The sequence below is a fragment of the Podarcis filfolensis genome (assembly GCF_964270895.1).
Source record: "Podarcis filfolensis genome assembly, chromosome: 16".
Lineage (NCBI taxonomy): Eukaryota > Metazoa > Chordata > Lepidosauria > Squamata > Lacertidae > Podarcis > Podarcis filfolensis.
The window spans coordinates 16,440,359-16,462,431 of record NC_139620.1 but is presented as its reverse complement, the minus strand read 5'-3'; the positions used below and the strand labels follow the sequence as shown (position 1 = coordinate 16,462,431).

Sequence of the window (22,073 nt, the reverse complement as noted above, 5' to 3'; positions counted from 1 at the left end):
TTGACCCTTCCACAGCATTGGGGATCAGCAGCTCGAGGCCTCTGGAACAAGTTTGTCCCCTCCCAGTATTGCCAAAGGCAAAGAGAGGGTATGAAATGAGGAACACATTTTGGGCATAGGATTTTGCAGCAGGGTATATTGGAGCTAGAGGTGCAGCAGGATCGCTCTTGATTATTGATAGAATTTATATCCTGCCCTCCCCCTCCAATGAGTTGCTGTTGTTATTCCTTTGTTAATGGCTTCTGAACCAGGTATCTTCTGCCTTTTCAGACCCTGGATCCACTTTTAACCCAAATACAGTTGTACCTCAGAAGTCGAACAGAATCTGTTCCAGAATTCCGTTCAACTTCCAAAGCGCGGCTCCTGCAGCCAATTGGAAGCCCTGTCAGACGTTCGGCTTCCGAAAGAACGTTAGAAATCCGGAACAATCACTTCCAGTTTTCGATCGTTCGGGAGCCGAAACGTTCGACTCCCCAGGTGTTCGGGAGCCGAGGTATGACTGTATGCATTTGGGGACCCATTTCTTAAATCTGTCACAATATATTTGCATGGTGCTAGCACTCCTGCCGTGACCCACCAGTTGAAGAGGCAGCCAATACAGTTGGACTACAACTCCCATCAGTCCCAGCTAGCATGGCCCACTGGTCACTGACCATGGGAGTTGTAGTCCAGCCACATCTGGAGGGCACCACATTAGCTGCTCCTACCATTTAGCAAAGAGCACCCGGTTCCTGAGATCTCACATCCAGGACATTTGGATGTTTCAAGCAGAGAGAGCATTAACGTATCTCCTGTCTCCTGGCGCTTCCCTTCCAGACATCCGCCTGCGAGTCCGAGCAGAGTACTGCCAGCACGAAACGGCCTTGGAGGGGAACGTCTTCTCCAACAAGCAGGACCCCCTGGAGCGCCAGTTTGAGCGCTTTAGCCAGGCCAACACCATCTTGAAATCCCGGGACCTGGGCTCCATCATCTGTGACATAAAGTTTTCGGAGCTCACTTACCTCGACGCTTTCTGGCGCGACTACATCAACGGCTCGCTACTGGAGGCCCTCAAGGGGGTCTTCATCACAGACTCGCTCAAGCAAGCGGTGGGCCACGAGGCCATCAAGCTCCTGGTCAACGTGGACGAAGAGGATTACGAGGTGGGCCGTCAGAAACTCCTGAGGAACTTGATGCTCCAGACGGCACCTTGAACCTCGGTTGCTGTTATTCCCCCCACCCTGTCCTCTGCCTCTCCTTTGGATGATTTTTTTTCCGGCGTTTTTTTTTTCTCTCTCTCAAGAAAAGGAAAAAAAAACATCTTAAAAGGAATGAAACCTCAAGCTCCCTGCCATGTACTGAGTAACTGTACGGTCTGTTTCGACACGAGGATGAGCGCTGTGGTTGGTTTTTTCTTTTTCCCCCAGTTGGGAACCAAAACAGGAGATGGAAATTCCTGGGCTCCTCCCTGCCTGCAAGGGAGATGCGGGGGCCCTTTCCCTGCAGGTCAGCTGAGCATCTTCGCTCATTGACCGATGCTCCTCTGGTCTCTCGTCTTTTCTTAACCACATTCTCTCTTGTGCTGTCTACTTCTCTCCTGGGTTTTTTTGTTTTTGTTTTCTTTTTGGTACTGTCTCTCCAAAACATTAGACTGTCCTGTGGTGTGCCATTGCCCAGAAAGGTCTAAGCAGGTGCGGCGAGGTCCAGAAGGCGAGACTTCCACTCTTTATATTAAAAATAAGAAGCAAACCTGAACATGGCTCTTCTTGTGCCAGGAACATCTTAACACCGGTGTTTTTTCTTTCAAGCTGTGAGTTCCATGGGTGGTGAGACAGGGTGGGGGAGGAACGGGGCGTCTCGGAGTGGAGTTGGGGAAGAAAGCGCTTGCATCTTAACCAGACGCACCACCTGCCCCCTCCTTGTAGCAATGTTCTTATAAGTGACACTCAAGGCCTGCCAGTTTGATTTAGGAATGGTTATGCAATTGACTTTGGCGGGGGTGGGGGGGAGTGTGGATGGGAAGGACCCTCGTCTAGAAGGAAGTCGCGGCAAGGGTGGGGGTCCAGACACAAGGGACAAAATGGTCTTTGGGACCTTAGCTGCTCTGGAAGACTGTTTTCTTCTGTGCGTGTGGGAAGAGCGTGCTTTGTCCCAGCCCAGCTAGCTCAGCTGTAATAAATTTGAGTGTTTGTTCTCCCTCCCACCTAACTCTTTCCCCTGACGTGTGTCCTGAACAGAGAGTATTTCCAGCCCCCCCCCCCCCGATCCACTGTGTGTGCCTTTCCCTCAACCTTTGGTGGAGGGATCGTCTGCCTCCAAAGACAACAGAGAAAGGGCCACCTGTCTGAGGCCTTTTCTCACCTCTCTGAAACCACACAAGCACCACGGCCGGCCTTGCATGGGTGCAAAGGGCAAGGAGGAGGTGGAAGGGATTGTTCCAGCTGCGAATGGCTGTGTCAGATCAGAGCCAGGAGGACAAGGCAGTCCAGCCTTCCACCTTCTTTGCCATTTTGTGTTTTTTTCCAGGAACATGATCCTCCAGTTTCTCGATCTGGGCTTGGCTCTTGGCTTACTCCCCTGGGAAGGCTGCAAAAGGGATGTGTTGCAGGAGCTCCTTCCGCTCTTGCCTTCTGTTCAGGTGGTGCTGGGCACCACAGCAGTTGCCTCCCGTGTCTTGTCCTATATTAAATAAGCTTTCTCTCCCCCCCCCCTTTTTGAGCTGCTGGGAGAAGCTTGAGGGGTGAACATTCCCAGTGCTGGGGGCAGAGAGGACCCTGGTGGTTTATTGTTGGGTGGAGCAGGTGGGCTTAAAATGCACTGTTAGGTTTTGGTAAGACTGCAACTTGAGATGGGGCGACTCCCTGCCCCAGGAGATGGATTGGGACTTCCTTAGGCTCCGTTAGTGGGGGAAATCAATTATTATTTTTTATTATAAATGCATATGTATTGGTAGGAAGAAGCCTGCTCAAGTATCCCAAGTCACTCTTTAAAAGGGATTATCTATTCTTTTTTTCTTTAATTTTTTTTTAAGTTTTGCTCCTGAATTTTTGTGTTTCCGTTGGGTGAGTTACACATGCTGCTTTTGGGATTCCATTGGATTACACTAAGTATGTATTGTGAAATCGCCTTGGCAAGCCATGGTCGTGTTTCCCTTGGGTTTTGGATGCCTATTCCAGAAAGCTTGTAACTTCTGAACAGCATCGTTTCCCCCCAACCCAGGCAATATAATCTTGGTAGCCCCCTCCCCCCCCCGACTTCTTTCAGATGGCACAGATGGTAGTATTCACTCACTTCCCCCCACTCCTCTTCAAGTTTCTCTTTCTGGCTTACTAGTCAAACAAGAAGGCTCCATCTAAGAAATGTATCAACAGGAGCGTTCCAATGGTGGGGCAGTTTATCGGACTGGCAGGCAAAATCAAGTGGCGTTGCTCTTTACCCTTGGGCTGTACCATTTCAAGTGGTTTTTTTAAAAATGTACAGAAAAACAAAGGGCATGTTGATTTAGCTTTAAGACATGGTCTTTATATTTGTTTTATTGGGGGGAGAAGAAACTAGAACTCTTACCTTGCATTCTGTAAATTGCTTTTTTAAAAAAAAAACAACCAGAGAGAAAAGGGCTAGAAAGGACAAAAAAAAGCCTTTAAAAAGAAAAGGCTAATAATGATAGGAAGAAAGCAGAGGATATTTTGCCCTAGTCTTCTCCTTGACATGCCACTCTTGCATAGCAACCCTTGTTTCAGCCTGAAGTTGGTACAGTCCAGGGTAAGCTATGCCACTCAACTTGATGGATTGTGTAATCAGGTTTTGAGCCAAAATCTAATCCTGCATTGGTTGGGAAATATTCCACTTGATGTGCAAGTATCTAATGTCTCTTATGCTCTGCAACCGCCTTCGCCAAGCTGGCATCTTCCAGACGTTGTGGGAGTACAGCTCTCATTAGCCCCGATGGGAGTGTTAATCCTGCAACTTCCAGAGGGCACAAGCTTGCCAAAGGTCAACTGTACAAGGTATCTTGGCAAAGTGTGCAAGGGCCCCTGCCGCTATCCTTTGTGTACCCCCCGTCACTCACACGCACACACACTCCCCATTTCAAAACACATCTGGCACAAATTTGTGTAAAATCTGTGACTTCTGTTTCTTTTTTTTTTTAAGGAACTTCCAGTGTAACTGGTCATAATCCCAGTGTAGCTTTGTTTTTCCTCAGAATAATAATAAAAAAAATCTTCTGCCTTTTGTTGCTGCTACTGTCAGGGGTCTGTGCTTTGCTCACCTGTGTGTGCAAGAGAAAATGGTAACTTCCAGTTGAGGCAAAAACTTCATGCGTTGGATGAACCTTTAGTGGCTCATGCCCAGATTACATTGGCTTTTCTTCCCCTGGTACCCCAATACCTCTGTTTTCGTGAAGACACCATTTTCCTTCGTGTGTGTAGATTATTCTAGCCAGTCAAAAAACTTCTGGCAGTGGCTTTGGGGGACAGAAAATAAAGAGCGGGGAGGGCAAGAATGAAGCCCCGATTCTGTTCTGTAGCCTGGGTTATTTTAAATCACGGGAAGCTAACCCATCATTCCTGGCCAGTGGCAGTACTGGGGCTGATGGGAGCCAGAGTCCCAACAACACGAGGGCCACAGATTCTCCATCCTTTGTTTGAATTGGCAAGGAAACAAGGCTCATTTAAATGAGGTTTCCCACTGGTAATACTTCAGGGGGGAAATGATACAAATCTGGGCGCTAAAACACCCATTTACAATTGGCTAGAATTTAGCTCTTGCCCACCTGGGCGCCCTCCAGATCTTTTGAAATGTAACTCTTCAGCCTCAGTCGTTCAACTATAGCTTATAAAATTATGTGCGGCAGGGAGAAAGGCGACACAAAGGTTTTTCTCCCTCTCTTGCATAACGCTAGAACTTGTGGACACCCAATGATGCTGAATGTTGGAAGATTCATGGCAGATGAAAGAACGGACTTCTTCACACAGTGCGTAGTTAAGCTATGGATCTTCCAGCCTTAGGAGGCAGTGATGCCCACCAACCTCCATGGCTTTGAAAGTGGATTAGACAAATTCATGGAGAAATTTAGCATTGAGAAGTTTGGAAAAGTGGCTGTTGGTGACCAGCAATCTCTGAAGCTAGGGGACCTTGATGGCTGGCTCCCATTCAGCAACATCTTTTGTGGGGGTTGCATTTAATTAGAATCTAAGCCAAGCCTGCTGGATCAGGCCAGTGGCCCATCTAGTCCAGCATCCTGTTCTCACAGTGGCCAACTAGACGCCTGTGGGAAACCCAACAAGCGGCAGCTGAGCACAAGAGCCTTCTCCCTCCCTGTGATTTTGAGCAACGACGTGTTCAGAAGCATTTCCTTCCTCTGACCGTGTAGACAGAGTAAAGCCATCACAGCTAGCAGCCCTCCATGAATTTGTCCGATCTTTAAAAGCCATCCCAGTTGGTGAGAACTACTGCCTCTTGTGGGAGTGAGTTCCATAGTTTAAATATGTGCTGTGTGAAATAACTAAATATATATATATTTTTTTAAAGGCTTCAAAGTGTCTACTTCATGCTTAGCTGTGCATGTGGCAGTACTGCGCGTGAACAGCCATTACATTATTTCTTACATTTGTTAGCTACCTTATACCAAAAATAAACCCCATTCTCTTAGCAACTTAACAAGATAAAGTACAGTTAAAATCATTAGCTTTAAATTGGTTTTAACAATGCACATGCAAAAAAAGGAAAGCCGTCTGCAGAAAGCTATGAATTGGCCCCAGGACGCAGGTGTCTGGGCACCTCGATCTTGTGTTTGTTTTTAAAACCAAGTTTCTAGATCTTGAAAAATAATACGAGTAAAGCTGCCTTGGAGGAGTTGCTGAACAAGATCCCTGCAGTCAGGGTCGAGGTGCCAGTGCCCTTGCCTCTCCCTGTGACTACCAGAAGTGCAGAAAATTCAAAATAAAAAGAGAGATTCCAAATTTGCATCATGCATGCAAGTGACAAATTTATTTGTGAAAAACTTATTCCTCATCTCTTAAGTTGCAATCAAGTGGAAGGATGATGTTCAGCACGAAATAAAGTGATCCGAAAAGTTTGCATCGTGTGTACGAGTTGTGATACTTGACTCTTAGCAGCAGAGAGATGGAAACTTAAATGCAAAGCACGGTTTGCCTAAGGGGCAGAACCCTATTGGAAGGCAGCTGGGTTCTGAGCCCAATACTGTACCCGTTTAAAAATTGATTATTGGGTTACGGGAAGAAGTGTGGGAATCCAGCAGGGGCAGATTTATTTCAGTCGGGGGGGGGGGGACTTTGACTCTGAATGTTCCTGGACTGCATCTCCCATCTTTCCACGCTTGCTGGAACTGATGGGAATTTAGGTACAGCAGGATCTGGGGGCTTGCAGATTCCCCACCCCTAATTAAGGATTCACTGGAGCTCATCTGAGCAAATGCACCCTCCCAGGTGGCATAAAACACCAGGCTTATGGGACGAGGTGCTCTTTCCTAGATCCACTTGGGAGAGCGGGTACATTTCTCTGTTGTTCTACTTATCATCCACTCCCTAGCAGAATTGCTGGAGTGCCAAATTGGTTGAGGGGGCGAAAATCCACCCAGATAGGTCATTAAAAGGATAAGAGGTTTTGGAGGCTGGTCCAGCAGCACCCGAGCAAATCATGGGGATGGGGGTCCCTTCTGAGCAGCCACCTGGCCATACAGGTCGGCCCGGCGATGGGAGAAGACGGGCATCTCCTGCCGGATGCGGTGCAGGTAGGCAAGGTCGATCTCTGCGTAGCACACGCCTGGCCCCTCCTGGCACTGGGCGACGACGCTGCCCCATGGATCCACTACCATGGCGTGGCCGTAGGAGGTGCGGCTTGCGTGGTGCTTTCCTGTCTGAGCAGCTGCGACCACATAGCACTGGGTCTCCACAGCACGAGCTCGCAGCAGCACCTGCAGAGGAGGGAGGAGCATAAAAGTCAGGGGTGGAGCCTGTGGTGTCTCCGCCCACTGCAAATTTTAACATGAGAACATAACATCTCTAAACAGTGGAACAGATGACTTCAGAGCGTGGTGGTTTCTCCTTCGTTGGAGGTTTTTGAAGAGGTTGGACGGCTATCTGTCAGGGATTCTTTAGTTGTGCCTCCTGCATAGGGGGTTGGGCCAGACGACCATTTGGGTTCTTTCCCTTTTCCCCCAATAATTTTTTCTTTTTTTCTTTACACATTCAGTCTTACAATACATTAGTCAACATATAAACCTTGTTCTGCCGAGCTTGCGACTTCCCTCCCTCCCTTCAGTTGGTATCCCTTATCACATCCTATCGCGTATTTTATCTTTTTACATCTTAATCATCCTGCCCACATTGTAGGAGTTACTTTGATCCTGCTAGTGTCTTTAAGTTTTTACAATTATCCTTTAAATATACCATAAATTTACTCCAATTTTCCTGGAATCTTTGATCGTCCTGATCCCGAATCCTAACTCCGCATAGTCCATCATTTTCGTCTGCCACTCTGCAATGGTAGGAACTTCTTGTGGTTTCCAGTTTGGGGCCAACAAAGTCCTTGCAGCAGCTGTGGCATACATGAATAATCTTTGATCTTTTGTCTTAAGACTTAAGGCATTTGGGTTCTTTCCAACTCTGATTACAAGCTAAGAGCCTGCTGCATCCAGGTCACTGGACCATCTAGTCCAGCCTCCTATTCTCACAGTGGCCTGAGCCCTCTGCCCTCATGCAGTTTCCAGCAACTGGTATTTGGAATCACTGCTGCCTCTAGGTCTAGAGACAAGCATAGTAATCTTAGCAAGCAGCCATTAATAGCCCTCTGCTCCATGAAAGCCATCTATGTTGGTGACCATTGCTGCCTCCCGTAGGAGAGAGTTCAATAGTTTGACCCATGTGCTGTGTGAATAAGGACTTTATTGGTCCTTAACCCTCCTGCGTTCATCTTCACTGGATGTTCACAAGTTCTAGTGTTATTGGGGGGGGCGGGGGGGGGAACCTGTCTACTTTATTCATGCAAATGTGTAATTTTCATTCCCGTCACCTCTTAGCTTTTCTCCAAACCAAAAAGTCCCCAACAGAGTCGCTCCATCCCCCTTGATAATTTGGGTTGCCCTTTTCTGAACGTTCTTCCCAACTCTGCACTGCCCTTTTTCAGATGAGGCAACCAGAATGCTACCATATGGTGACATCACAGATTTGTATAACAGCATTATGGTAGTGATGGTTTTGTTTTCAAATCCTTTTTCTAACTATCCCTAGCATGGAAACTTACATTATCGGAAATCTAGGGCTTTGAGTGCCTCTGAGCCGGTTCAGAGGGTCCTTGCTCTTGTAGGGCAGCTGCCCCACCCCAAAAATAAAATAAAAATTGTACTCTTTGGGAGTTGTAGTTCAAAACATTTTGAGGGTTAACAGGTTGAGAGAGGTTGATTCAGGACAGTGGTTCTCAAAGTGGGCGGTACTGGCCCCAGGTACGCGGGTGGCGCTGTGGGTAAAACCTCAGCGCCTAGGGCTTGCCGATCGCATGGTCGGTGGTTCGAATCCCCGCGGCGGGGTGAGCTCCCGTCGTTAGGTCCCAGCTCTTGCCCACCTAGCAGTTCGAAAGCACCCCTAAGTGCATGTAGATAAATAGGTACCGCTTTATAGTGGGAAGGTAAACGGCGTTTCCGTGTGCTGCGCTGGTGCCGGCTCGCCAGAGCAGCTTCATCACGCTGGCCACGTGACCCGGAAGTGTCTCCGGACAGCGCTGGCCCCCGGCCTCTTAAGTGAGATGGGTGCACAACCCTAGAGTCGGACACGACTGGCCCGTATGGGCAGGGGTACCTTTACCTTTACCTTTACTGGCCCCAGGAGGTCAGTGGGATTACCTACCAGAGGGGCACTAGGTCAGGAGGCAGGAAGGGTCTAGGGTGGCGCTGAGGGTGTAAATGGCTACCAGACTTTGAAAAGCAGGTCTCGCTGGATCAAGTTTGTTAAACTAAATAGTTTCAACTGGATTTTTAATAAATGTGCAATGTATTGTTCATCTTTTGAATCTTATTGTGTTATTACCTTCCTTAGTGGGCCGTGCAAACTACTATCCTGAATAATGCTTTTTATAGGGTAAAAAGGGGCACTGGGGATGGGTTTATGGAACCAAAGGGGTAGCTGCCAAAAACTGCTTGGGAACCACTGATGTGGGAGAACAGGAGGAGCAGGGAGGAGAAATATGAAGCAAAGGGGTAGAAGATACAGTTTGATCCCCAATATGTTTTTGAGCACTCAAGTCCTTCACTGAGGAATTTCAAACGCAGAAGTTCAATGTTATTTGTTGGGTTATGCTGTCTCCTCCTTCCTTCTACTGTCGTTTTTGCTGTACTAATGCAAGAGAACAAAGGTGTTTCTTCTTAGGACAAGGTTGTCTGAGCATGGGCAAACTGCCCTATGTGACGGCAACGAGCTACTATTTCTAAAAAGTGTGTTGGCACATTCATAGCTCGGTACAGGGCACACTTTGCTCCAGGTTCAACCCCCATAACCTCTAATTCAGGCATAGGCAAACCCGGCCCTCCGGATGTTTTGGGACTACAACTCCCATGATCCCTAGCTAACAGGACCAGTGGTCAGGGATGATGGGAATTGTTGTCCCAAAACATCTGGAGGGCCGAGTTTGCCTATGCCTGCTCTAATTGAAAGGATTCCTGGAAAGAACCCTACCCAACCGCTGTAATGTTGGATCCACTTACCTCCCAGTGGGCAGAGCCTGTTGTCACAGTGAAGGCTGATGGGTAGGTGAGAATCTCTGCCCCTTCCCGGGCCAGAGCGATAGATATTTCTGGGAAGCGGAGATCGTAGCAGATGGCCAGACCAACCTGAGAGGGAGGACAGAGGGGGAGGCTAGTAAGCACTGGATCTTTGCACCCCGGCGCCGCATATGCTTAAGACAGCCCTATACCTGCCAGTGGCAGAAAGCACCAGTTTCATCCCACTTATATTCTCCTCATTTATATAGTAACTGTATCTATATTTCTGATTTTCCTGATCTTAGTCTGTAGACCACAATAATCAATCATTCCAAATTTTTATGTTGGGGAAGAGCCTTTGGCAGCCTACATAAGTGTGAACATAAGAAGTGCCTGGGTGCAGGGTCAGACCTATGGGCCATCTAGTTCAGCCTCCTGCTCTCCCAATGCCCAATCAGATGCTCCAGTGGGAAGCCCCAGAGCAAGGGAGTCTGAGCGCAGACTTCTCCCCACCTGTGATTCTCTGCAACTGGCATTCAGAGACAAACTGCCTCTGACAGTGAAAGTAAAATACAGTGGTACCTCTGTTTGCGAACCGGATCCATTCCGGAGGCCTGTTTGCAACATGAGCAGAATGCAACCCGCGTCTGCATGGGTTGTGATTCGCCGCTTCTGTGCATGACGTCATTTTGTGCGTCTGCGCATGCACGAGCGGCGAAACCCGGAAGTAACCCTTTCCAGTACTTCCAGGTCGCCGCAGGACGCAACCTGAAAACGCTCAACCTGAAGCAAACATAACATGAGGTATGACTGTATAGCTGCTGTGGCCCATAGTTGTTGATAGCCTTCTCCTCCGTGATTTGTTCTAATCCTCTTTTGAAGCTATCCAAGTTGATGCCCAGCACTGCCTCCTGTGGAAGGGAGTTCCATAGTTTAACTCTGTGCTGCATCATGAAGTACTGTGCCTTGTCTGTCCTGCCTGCATCTGCGTATATGAATTTTAGGATTTTTTTTTTGCCCTGATTTGCAGTACTACGTTTGCCATTTTAATACTCCTTTGTCCAGTTTGGAGAGATCATTTTTGAAGCTCCTGACCATCCCTCTTTATTTTAACCAACCTGAACCATCTGGGATCATCGGCAAACTTGGCCACCTCGCTGCTCATCCCAAACTCCATATTAATTACAAACATATTTTTTTAATTAAAAAAACCACCACCACGCTTTGCACTGAACTTTCCTTAGCTTATTGGTCTCAAATGACGTAACCAACACCTGTCTCTGGAATATTTTACACGTACCTTTCCGGCCGGGGTCTCCACAGGAGCCACTATCTTGGAGCCTGGGTTGGTGAAGGCGCTTTCCTTCAGGGACACTCGCCCCTCCATCTCTACGTCAAAAAGATGAGTCTTCCGATAGGCAGCCACCAGGGTTCCTGAGGCCAGCCTCCCCGAGGAGAGAAGGATAAGATTAGTAGATTTGTAAGGCAGGGGCCGGTGGTCCTTATAGTTTCATGGCTGCTAAGGCATCAACATAGTGAGGCTAGCCATGGGAGCTGCAGGGAAGCTGAAAGGAAGAGGCAGGCCACAGTGTTTCTATCCCTTCCCTGCTGGCTGGTTTCAGGAGGGAGCTCTTCTGACACCAGTGTTGCATGAGACAGCCAGTATGCTGTAGCAGATAAGCGTGTCAGACTAAGACCTGGGAGAAGGTAAAGGTAAAGGGACCCCTGGCCATTAGGTCCAGTCGTGCCGGACTCTGGGGTTGTGGCACTCATCTCGCTTTATTGGCCGAGGGAGCCGGCGTACAGCTTCTGGGTCATGTGGCCAGCCCAGCAGCGCAAGGAAATGCTGTTTACCGTCCCACCAGAGCAGTACCTACTTATCTACTTGCACTTTTTTGGCGTGCTTTCGAACTGCTAGGTTGGCAGGAGCCGGGACCGAGCGACGGGAGCTCACCCTGTCGCGGGGATTCGAACCGCCGACCTTCTGATTGGCAAGTCCTAGGCTCTGTGGTTTAACCCACAGCGCCACCCATGTCCCTTAGACCTGGGAGACACTGGGATTCAAATCCCCACTCAGTGATGAAACTCACTGGATGACCTTGGGCCAGTCACCGTCCCTCAGCCTAAGCTACCTCACAGAGTTGTTGTTAGGATAAAATTGCAGGTAGAACAATGTACGCCACCTTGGAGGAAAAGGTGGGAGATAAACGGAATAAATGAAATTGAAAATGAATGTGCCATTTGGTTAGTGAAGAACTGATTGCAAAAAGGGGGAGGGAAGGAAGGAGTGGTTTAGGGAGATTTGGGGAAGTTTGGGGAGAGAAGGCATCCTATACGAAGACAATTTCGTCACCTTTGGGATCCAAGAGGAGGTGGCAGTTGTAGATCCTTCCTGTGCTCTCCCAATCACTGCCTCTTTCATGGAAGCCTCCAAGGGACAACCAGACGCCACATTCCCTGTCAAAAGAGGAGAAATGGGGGGGTTGGGGGGTTACCTGCAAATGCCTGGCCATTGCCTCTGCCACACTCTCACAGACAAAGCCCTGCCACATCCACACAGGGCAGCCCCAGCAAGCCCTACCTGGCCAGCCCGACGTAACGCTGCAGGTGGTCTCCCTCCAGGGGCTCAGCTAGGCTCAGGGCCTCCTCCACACTGCTGCCAATGAAGTCGAAGGCTTCCGGGAGGAAGACGACGCAGGCCCCCCTCTGGGCAGCCTCCCGGACGAGCCGTGAGCAGGACGCCCAGTTGTGGGCTTTGTCGGGAGTGGAGGTCATCTGGCAGACGGCGATAAGGGGCTTCAGGGGTCCTGCGCCCCCTGTAGACATGGCTTTGAATCTGGAGTGGCAGGGGAGAGAACAGAACGGACTGTGAAAACCCACACAAGCACCACATTAAGCCAGCCATTCCGTTGTTTGTCTCCCTGCTCAAGAAAAGGAAGAGCAATGTAGAGGCTGTTTGAGCTCATGCACAGGCTGGTTTGACTAAGTATGGTTTGTTTCCTGCAAATACGCTCTGATATTTAAATCCCTGCTCAAGCATGCAGGCTACTTGATCTCCTGGGGCTGTACTGTATCAGCCCAAACTACCTCTCAGTAGTGGTGGAGAGACCCTGAGCTCTTAAAATGTACAAATGTCGTTGTCAGTTCTTACATCTTCTCAGAGGCCAGTTACCTGTGGCCAGGGGCTCGGCTTTGGATCCTTGCAAATGGCTTCCCACCAGCGAGGCAAAGTGTTTGCAATGGCTTCTGGACCACCGCTCTCAACCTAGATGAGACAATGGGGAAAAAACACATCTTCTTTTGAAGCATCTGGGAAATGCATGCCTCCAACACAAAGGGGACCTAGAACAGCCTTCCCTGACCTGGTGCCCTCTGGCTATTTTGAACTACAACTCCCACCAGCCACCAGCGAGAGAAAAATAGTGTTCCACAAAGCAGAACACTGCAGGATTCACCTAGATATAAGGGGGTTTGTGATTCTTGCCTCTGATTATTTTATTTTTTAAAAATGAAACAAAAGTATTAAAAAGCAATTTAGGAGTAAATTAAGAGTAAATGAGTCCAGCTGGATATGACAGCTTAACCCTTTTCCTTTGTTCCTTCAGTCATACAGAGATTCAGGGGGAAAGATACTGGGTCTCCCTCATCTGTTCTTTCACAGGCAGGAAAGCAATAGAGAAGAGGGTGATTTGGAGCTGGAAAATGAGCAGAGGGAGGGCCTCCCCTTGCCTGCTTTTCTCCTACGCAGACAGGGAGTCTGCAGAAGCCACTTCTGGCTAAGGGTAAAAACAGAGAAGAAAGCGACTCAGAGCTCTGAGTGACATCTATTCCTTGCACCAGAAGTATTTAAGAAGCAGGCTCAGTCCCCATCAGTTTAAGAGATGAGAAAGACCCATTGGTCCAGTTGCCAAGGAAATGGTGCACAGTCAGATAGCTGCACCCTTGTATCCCTCACATCAGGGGAGATGTTGAAGGTCCTGTAGCACACCTTTCAGATCACATATTGATACGAGGTGGGTTCAGAAAATGTCTCAGGGTGGTTCTGCTCAGGGAAAAGTTAACCCAAAGCCAGCAGGCTCTGCTTTTTCACAGTAAGCCAACACATAGACATTGCAGCTAAAACTTGTCAGAGGAACCCCGAGAAAAGCTTTCCAGTGTTCCTATGTGTCAGGATCACGGAATCATATCCAGTTGGAAACCCCCTGCAATGCAGGAATCACAACTAAAGAATCCCTGACGGATGGGTGCAGTTAAAAGGGCAAGAGAAGGGCCTGATTAAAAAAAACTGGAAATTAAAGATAACAAATAAATCTAAAACAAAAATAAAAAGGATAAGGTGTCAAACCCTATCATTACCCTTCACCATACATGGGCAAGGAGTTCCACAGGGCAAAACCAATTACTGTATGTTCTCTCTGGACTTCCCTTTCTTCTTCCCACCTCCCTCCATAAATCAGGTTTACTTGATATTATTTTTATTATATTATAGTTATTCTTTCACGCCTCTTGCATCATTTTGCTCAGGGCTGCTTTTAAATTCCCCTCCCCTTATCTCACTCTTCCAATTCCCAGCTAATATTTTGAAGCTCAAAAAGTAACAGACAACTTTCTCTTTTCCCCATTACAGTCATTAACAAACTCCCCCTCCAAAAGATTCACCCGCAGTGATTACATGGAGCAAAAGGAAAAAAAGACAGCAGCTGCCGTTGCTCCCCTAAAAGCCAGGGGGAAAAGTCCAGTCTGGAAGTAGACCTGTCCCCAAACAAATATGGCGCTTGTGCCTAGTGGAGCCCATACTAAAAATGGTGGGCAAAAAAATCTCTACTTGGACTTAATATAGATTGACAAGTGAGGCCAGTTTCAGGTGTCTGTACCATTTTATTTTTTTAAGTGAAGGTTCATCACAGAGATCAGTGGAGAAATCCAGGAGTTTTAACATAGCAGTGATTGGGGAGCACAGCAGCTAAACTTTTTGAAAATAATAATTCTAAAAAGCAACAAGGAAGGCAGGAGCTCATCCTCCTTCTACCTCAGTTCTTATTCTGATTAGAAAACCTTTAAAGTTTTTAGACATTTAAAAGTGCAAAGTGTCTGCATGTGAAGTTCTGCATGCAACTGAGCTCTGAATTTGGTCTGGGAGAGGATATGAGAGTGAGACTCGATTTAAGTATTTTGTTTTAAATAAAATTTATATACCTCAAAGCAGTTTAGAAAAAGAATACTGTAAAACAAATTAAAAATATTGGTAAAAACAATTAAAAACTACTATGTAAAACATTTTAAAAAAGCAATGATAAATTAAAAACCGCAGTCCATCTCCCAAATATGGGGCTAATTTACATATATGTTCTGGCATTGGCAGGGATCTCTTCCCCACTCAGAAAAAAGCTTTAAAATATATACAGTATTTTTATTACTACCCCCCCACACACACACTAAATAAGATGCAGAGTCAGAAAATGCTTGAGCGCCTCACTCTTGGCTTATTGCCTTCTGCTTACGGTTTGTTGAACGCGTTTGCTGTAACTAGCGCAGTTATATTTAAAATCCTGAATTTCTTCATTGATTTCTATCAACGTCTCGCAATTCTGACCCCGCTAGAAATTTCCAAAGAAAACCCGGAAATGTTCCAGCCTGAGAAGTCCATGTGCAGTTCTACACTTTTTTACCTCTTCCTGACTCCAACCAATAGAAATCATTGCTTTTAAAAGGGCGGAGCGAGGAACTTGTAGCCCAGAACAAAGATGGTGCTGATTTGATAAAGCCGCGCCCTCAAGCAAAATGGCGCTTTTGGGATTACATAAGAAAGGACTCCACCGCCACCACTACCTATAAAGTTCGTATGTTTTCGGTAATTTAATTAATGACCATTTCTTTATCTGTGACTTTATTCTGCGTCGTCCTCGCAAGCTTCGGGCTCCTAACTTCTACTGGGTTTCACCTGTGCCCTTAACAAATATGGTGGCTGGAGATTGAAGCCCCAAAGTGCGTCGACGGAAGCAGAAACGGGGAACCTTCCGGTCACGAGGGAAGGCAGTGACCTCTCTCGCTCCGGAAGTTGTGGCGTTGTTAGGCTGGCCTTATGTCTCTCGAGGGCCTGGCCAGGTGAAGGAAGATGGCGGAGAGCGGCAAGACGAAAAGTGGCCCGGCGGCTCCTCCCAGCGGCGTTGGCGCAGCGTCTTCGGCTGGGGGCGCCGGCAAGGCCATGACGGCGGAGCAGGTACCGGGGAGGGGCGAGGAAAGGGAGTGCCTTTGGGCATGTGCAGAGTTCCCATTCCCGGGGGGAGATGCGTCAAGTCACGACGTCCAACAGCCCAAACCCGTAGCCCGCTTTGGCCTCCGCGTGTTTCGCGGGAGGGTTTCTGAGCATGTGCAGAGCGAAGGGTGCCGTTATTAGGGGTGGCGCCGCTCCTGTGGACGTTGTAGTAGTGGAGAAAAAGACACTCGGAATCTTTTTAACTTTTCCTCCGAGCAGTCCTAATAACAATAATAATAATCACCACCATCATCATTGTTGCAATTTTTTACCCACCTTTCATCCCAAGGCCCTAGGACGGATTGCAACAATTAAAACAATATTAATATTAAAGCACAATATTAAAAGACAGGTTAAAACATCATAGATATGACTCCCAATAGGAAGGAAAAGCTTCAGCTACTTAGGCATTCAGGTTACCTGTAATTTAAACGCATTATAGCAAAGTATGGAAATCAATAAATATGGTTATATGATGCTGGAAGAAAATGAAATTTTCTATCACGGACTGACTGGCCGAAACTAAAGTTATACTTATTCCACCAGCCCATAAGTCCAAATGGCAAAGAAAACAACATAGTCATATTTCAATCAGACCAACCATGCATTAAAAAAAATTGCTGTTTGTTCACAGAACTGTTGGAGGATGGGGATTCCAAAATCTAAACTGCTAATAAAACACATGTCAACTTAGCACATGACAGACATAATATTTGACAATAAGGGAATTCAGTGGAGCAGGTTAAAGAACTTGGAAGTAAATGGTGTCCCTATAAAAGTAATACTTTTTTTTAGAAATCTGTTCTTTACATTTGCTTACAAACCCATTCACATTCACAACTTTCAAGTTTTTGGTCCCAGGCCTCTCACCCATTATTCCATTACAGTTTCACCCGGTTTTCAAAAATAAATATAGGGCCTATAATACAGTTAGATACCTGAAAGAAAAAACAATTGTATTGTTTGAAATAATTTTTACAAAGAAGGATAACTGCTTACCATTAATGAGATGCAAATTCAGGTGGGAAATGTTCAAGTATGTCCTTTTTAACTGTGTATTTATGTATATATGTATGTATTATACTGCCCTTCATCCGAGGATCATAGGCTCGCTTGCAATATAAAAGCATAAGAAATGCATAACATAGTAACAAACAAAAACAATACCCTCCACAATCTTCCCTTCCCAGTTTAAAAGGCCATAGAAACCAAACATTTCTCCCACATGTTAGAGAGGATGTCCCATTAGAGGGACATATCAACACATGTGGTGAGGGTGTCCAAAAATTGAAAAGTTCTGGAAAAATTATTTACAGAAATATCTTTTGTCACAAGGCAGACAACCCCCATGACCCCAGGACTTGTATAGTCACAATATGTTGCAAATTAGAAACAAAGATCTCATAATACATCTATTAGCCACTGCAAGAACAGCCATTGCTAGGACATGGAAATCATTACAGTTATTAACTATGGACCAATGGTATTATGCAGTTTGTCAAACAACATTATTTGAAAAAGTGACACAAAAATTAAAATTAGCAAGAAGCCAAAAGAAGCATGACAATTTGTATGCAATTTGTACACAAATACTGGGGCATATGGCAGAACAGTACCAATATAATTTTGGTATATATATTTTGACACAATTTTTGTAACTATATTCAGAAATGTTTTTCTGAGTGTTTATTGTTTAATCTTTATTTTAAATTTTATATAATTGTTGCATACCATATCCTTTAATGTAAACGTATATCTCAATGCAACCATGTTAAACAGTTTAAAGATGAACATTAATAAAAACTATGTTGCCAAAAAAAACCCACCCTTAGGTATGGCATACACATTTTCTTTTCTCAGTTGGTCTAACCCTAAGGCTGTGGGATGGAATGATTTGAAAGTCCAGAGATCCATGAGCAAAATACTCCACCTTAGCAGTGATTCAGGAGGGGTTAGGTAGGAATGGTTGTGATGTATACTGCAGCCTCAGTTGGCAATTCAAGTAAAACATGGCAGATTTCTAACCCCATGGAACCTTATAATCTAAAGTATGAGAGTGGGGAAAGTAAAAGCAGCAAGGGGCAATGTGAATAGTCCCTGTGTCCAGGCTAACTTGGTTGTGGCTGGTGCAAGCCCTTGCCTGCTGTGACTGACCTTTCTCCCCTTCTAGGTGGTAGCTGGATTTAACCGTCTGCGTCAGGAGCAGCGAGGTCTAGCCTCAAAGGCAGCTGAGCTGGAGATGGAGCTGAATGAGCACAAGTAAGCAGTGGATTTGAACATTGTTCCCCCTGCTAATTTTGGATATTGCTGCTTGGTGGTTTTGCAGTTTTCTCTGTTCTTGCAAGCAGCCTTGCAAATGGAATTGAGAAAAAACATCAGAAGAGTCTGGCTGGTGGATCAGGCTAAGGGGGAGGGGTCTAGTCCAGCATCCTGTTGTCACAATGGCCAACCAGATGCCTCTGGGAAGCTTGCAAGCAAGAAAAAGATGTAACTTACAGTAGATAAATAGGTACCGCTCCGACGGTACCTACTTGTGCACCTCAGCAAGTGGTAAAGGTAAAGGGACCCCTGACCATTAGGTCCAGTCGTGACCGACTCTGGGGTTGCGGCGCTCATCTCGCTTTATTGGCCGAGGGAGTCAGCGTACAGCTTCCGGGTCATGTGGCGAGCATGACTAAGCCGCTTCTGGCGAGCCAGAGCAGTGCGTGGAAACGCCATTTACCTTCCCGTCGGAGCGGTACCTATTTATCTACTTGCACTTTGACGTGCTTTCAAACTGCTAGGTTGGCAGGAGCAGGGACCGAGCAACGGGAGCTCACCCCGTTGCAGGCATTCAAACCGCCGACCTGATCAGCAAGTCCTAGGCTGTGTGGTTTAACCCACAGCACCACCCACAAACTGCCTCCAATGGCGAACGTAGCCATCATGGCTAGTAGCCATTGATACTCTTCACCACTTCCCCAGAACCACCCAGTGAACTTTGCCTTGTTTCTTCCATCTTTGAATGAAAGTGCTCCCAATTCAGAGTTTTGACTGCTAGATTTGGAAATAATAAAATAGCAGCACAGAGATGTGTCATATCTTTCCCTGCAGTCTTGAGGCTCCTGGTCACAAGTATACTCCCTGGCCATGTGGATTTCTAGATCCTTTGATACTGTCCTTATCATAAGCTGGTGTACAATGCTCAGATATTCTGCCTTTCTTCCACTCTGCAGGCTGGTAATTGAAACACTCCGAGAAGTGGACCCTACTAGGAAATGTTACCGGATGGTGGGAGGTGTGTTGGTAGAACGCACTGTGAAAGAAGTTCTCCCAGCCTTGGAAAATAACAAAGAGCAGGTAATGGCTCTGCAGACAGTGGGCAGACTCCCTGCTTCTCCTTGGAACAGGGAATGCCATTAGCCTCAGCAATACTTGCCTTTAGTTATCATGGCTAAAACTAGGGAGACCTAGGTTTGAATTCCTGTTCAGCCATGAAACTCAGTAGGGGGTAAGTCACCTTGGGTCGGTCACCTTCTCTAAGCCTAATCTACTTCACAGGGTTGTTGTGAGGCAAAAGGAGGGAACTAAGTACGCCAACTGAATTAACTGATAATAAGGTGCATATATATAAGGAAAGCTAATTATATATAACTGATAGTCATTTCTGGCATCTGAAGGCTGGAAGGAAAAGTAAGACCCAGCGTTTTTGCAGTTTACAAGAACTTCTCTAGCTGCTTGGCTGCTGCTGATTTTTACTCACCAAAGGCCATTGTGTGATTGGAAGTTAATGAACTTCACATAAAATATATTGGTCTATCATCACTAGATCACAGTAGAGTTTGAGACTCTTAATCTCAGGGTCATAAGTTGAAGCCCAGCATTGGGCAAAATATTCCTGCATTGCAGGGGGTTGGACTAGATGATCCACAGGGTCCCTTCCCACTCTACAATTCTATGATTTTATGACTTGTTTTTAAAAAATATATATATACTGTTTTCAATTCTTCTGTTTGCCACCATTTGTCATTCTTGGCCACTGCTGAAGAATAAGTGAAAAGTAATCAAATGTCCAGGTGTTTTTGTGTGTGTAGAGATTCTTCATTATGCAACTTGTTTATATTTCTTTCCCGCTCCCACTGCTACCCAAATTCTCAGAGAATATTAAAACAACTCAGTCATGACTTGGGCCCAGGCTGCCTAAAAGATCATTTCTCCCTAAGATCCTTGGGTGAGCCCCTTCTCTCAGTTCCATCAACGTTGCCACCCTGCTGCCCTCCAGATATTTTGCAGTACAGCTCCCATCAACCCCTGCATCTTAACACAATGCTGGCTGGGGCTGATGGGAGTTGTAGGACTACGTATGGAAGAGCTGTTCTAGATAGTGATGTGTTAAATGATGGTGCTGGAAAACAGCAGAAGGTTCCCAGACTGTGGTCTGTATCCCACCAGTGGCCCCAAAACTTCATTCAGATGGCCCACGGTGCACCTGTAAAAATACAAATGAAAACCATACAGCATCTAGCACAGTAAATTATAATTGCTACAACAGGCGGAAAAAATCATTTAAGTAATCCACCAAGATCCTCAAGCAATTTTCAAGTGGTCCATGGGGGGAAAAGTGGGGAAACGACTGGCTCCTAGTTACCTTAGCCTTTGACACTTAAGATGTGTATTTTCACACCAGGCCCTGCTGCCTCTTCCTGGGCTACACACACCCCTGCTCCATGCCCTCCTCCAGTGCTCTTGCCTGGCTGGAATGTGTCCTTGTTAATGCCTCTTTTCTGCCTGGAGGGAGGATGAAGAGAGATGTGTATGGAGTGGGTGTCAAAAGTCTCTTGTGTTTTCAGCCTACTGTATAAAGAGAAGAGTCCTATCCATTGTGCTGCCCACTTTTCACTCTGCCTTCACCGACTGCTGGCAGGTGGCTCCTGGAAGGTTGCCCACAACAGAATTCTTAAAAGAGATTTTTGAAATGTCAAGACGGTTTATAAATGCCTTTAAAATGGATAAATAAATGCAAAGTGATCTTGGGAGGATGTCGGGGAGCTCCGAGCCCTCATTTGCCGCTCCCCAGATAAAATGTGGCACTCCATCTTTCCCATCCTGACTCTCCTTCCCTGTTTGCAGATCAACAAGATCATCGAGACCTTGACCCAGCAGCTGCAGACGAAAGGGCGGGAGCTTAACGAGTTCCGGGAAAAACACAACATCCGCCTGATGGGCGAGGACGACCAGAAGGCTCCCTCCAAGGACAGCGCTGAGGGGTCAGGCGGCAAGGCCAGCTCCACAGGGGTCCTCGTTTCCTAGTGGGCACAGCAGCCGTCTCCCAAAGGACTTTTTTACCGCCTCTCGCTCTACAGTTGTGGCTCTTGACCTCAAAAGGCTTAACTTTATTATTATTTTGGTGTCAACTCTGACAATATTTTTTTGTTAAATAAAACTTTGGTGTGTCACATACTTTTGGGACCAGTGCGAACGTTGGCAGCTGTGCTGAATCACCACCCATCCCATTACAAGATGATGCCCATCACCCAAGGCTAGAGCATGTGCTTTGCATGGAAGCCAAGGATGGGGAACTTGCTGACTTTCTTGTGTTGTTGGACACCCAACTCCCACCATCCTTGATCATTGGTCTTGCTGGCTGGGGCTGATGGGAGATGGAATCCAACAACACCTGGAGGGCCACAGGTTCCCTCATTTCCAATGGAGGCAGCCTTAGCTTCAGTCACTGGCATCCCTAGTTAAAGGAGGTTACACAGCAGGGCTGGGAATGATATCTCGAGAGAGGTCTCTGTGCAAGACTTCACAAGGCTAGGGAAGGCACAAAGGCCTGTGGCAGCACACACATTTTGGTGTGCAGGTTTGGCCTCCAGCATCTCCAGTTAATGGCTCCCACCTGGCTAGCCCAAAGCCAACCCAATGCTCCCCAGATGTTTTGAACCACAACTCCCATTAGCCCCAGCCACATGGGACTTGTCCAAAACATTTGGTGAAGTTGGGCTAGGTAGCTTATAGGACTGGTGTTTGAATGCCAAGATTCATTGAATGCAAAATATGAGCTGTTGGCTTCTTCAATATCTCTGCTTTCAGAGTGAGTTTCTAGCCCATATTGGGCACAAATATATACTTAAAATCTGAGAA

At 46.7% G+C, this 22,073-nt stretch overlaps 2 protein-coding genes across 17 annotated transcripts in view; one reads left to right on the top strand and one right to left on the bottom strand.

The window, feature by feature from the left end:
* Positions 1-21,383, top strand: part of LOC310750973 (death effector domain-containing protein) — a 31,935-nt gene extending 10,552 nt beyond the window's left edge. For 9 of the 11 annotated variants that reach the window (XM_083589420.1, XM_083589429.1, XM_083589423.1 and 6 more), the window contains one exon: positions 817-4,218. In XM_083589420.1, the coding sequence (XP_083445546.1) occupies positions 817-1,193 (377 nt within the window). In that variant the 3' untranslated portion in view covers positions 1,194-4,218. Of the gene's footprint in view, positions 1-816; positions 4,219-15,745; positions 15,915-18,120; positions 18,210-19,165; positions 19,290-21,059 lie in introns of those variants that run through there. The other 2 variants (XM_083589422.1, XM_083589421.1) reach the window with 2 other exon arrangements.
* On the bottom strand, positions 3,451-15,376 carry NIT1 (nitrilase 1). Of its 6 annotated transcripts, none has more exons than XM_083589408.1 (7): positions 15,171-15,376; positions 12,867-12,959; positions 12,276-12,530; positions 12,048-12,151; positions 10,995-11,128; positions 9,698-9,823; positions 3,451-6,916 (listed from the first exon to the last, which is right to left on the bottom strand). In XM_083589408.1, exons 3-7 carry the CDS (start codon positions 12,518-12,520, stop codon positions 6,638-6,640), a joined length of 888 nt encoding a protein of 295 aa, XP_083445534.1. In that variant the 5' UTR covers positions 12,521-12,530; positions 12,867-12,959; positions 15,171-15,376; the 3' UTR covers positions 3,451-6,637. The 6 variants fall into 6 exon arrangements, with proteins under 6 accessions (XP_083445534.1, XP_083445532.1, XP_083445533.1 ...); XM_083589406.1 differs by having other exon boundaries at positions 15,196-15,303; XM_083589407.1 differs by lacking the exon at positions 15,171-15,376 and adding an exon at positions 14,367-14,503.
* Positions 21,384-22,073: the final 690 nt, after the last annotated feature.

What these genes read in the sequence shown, in the direction of transcription:
- NIT1 (XM_083589406.1), bottom strand. Translation starts at nt 15,257, where the DNA reads ATGAAGAAATTCAGGATTTTAAATATAACTGCGCTAGTTACAGCAAAC. An exon ending in GCAAACGCGTTCAACAAACC is followed by an intron (nt 12,960 to 15,195) that starts GTAAGCAGAAGG and finishes TGTCTCATCTAG; the next exon opens with GTTGAGAGCGGTGGTCCAGA. An exon ending in CAGGCTCTGCCCACTGGGAG is followed by an intron (nt 6,917 to 9,697) that starts GTAAGTGGATCC and finishes CCTCCTCTGCAG; the next exon opens with GTGCTGCTGCGAGCTCGTGC.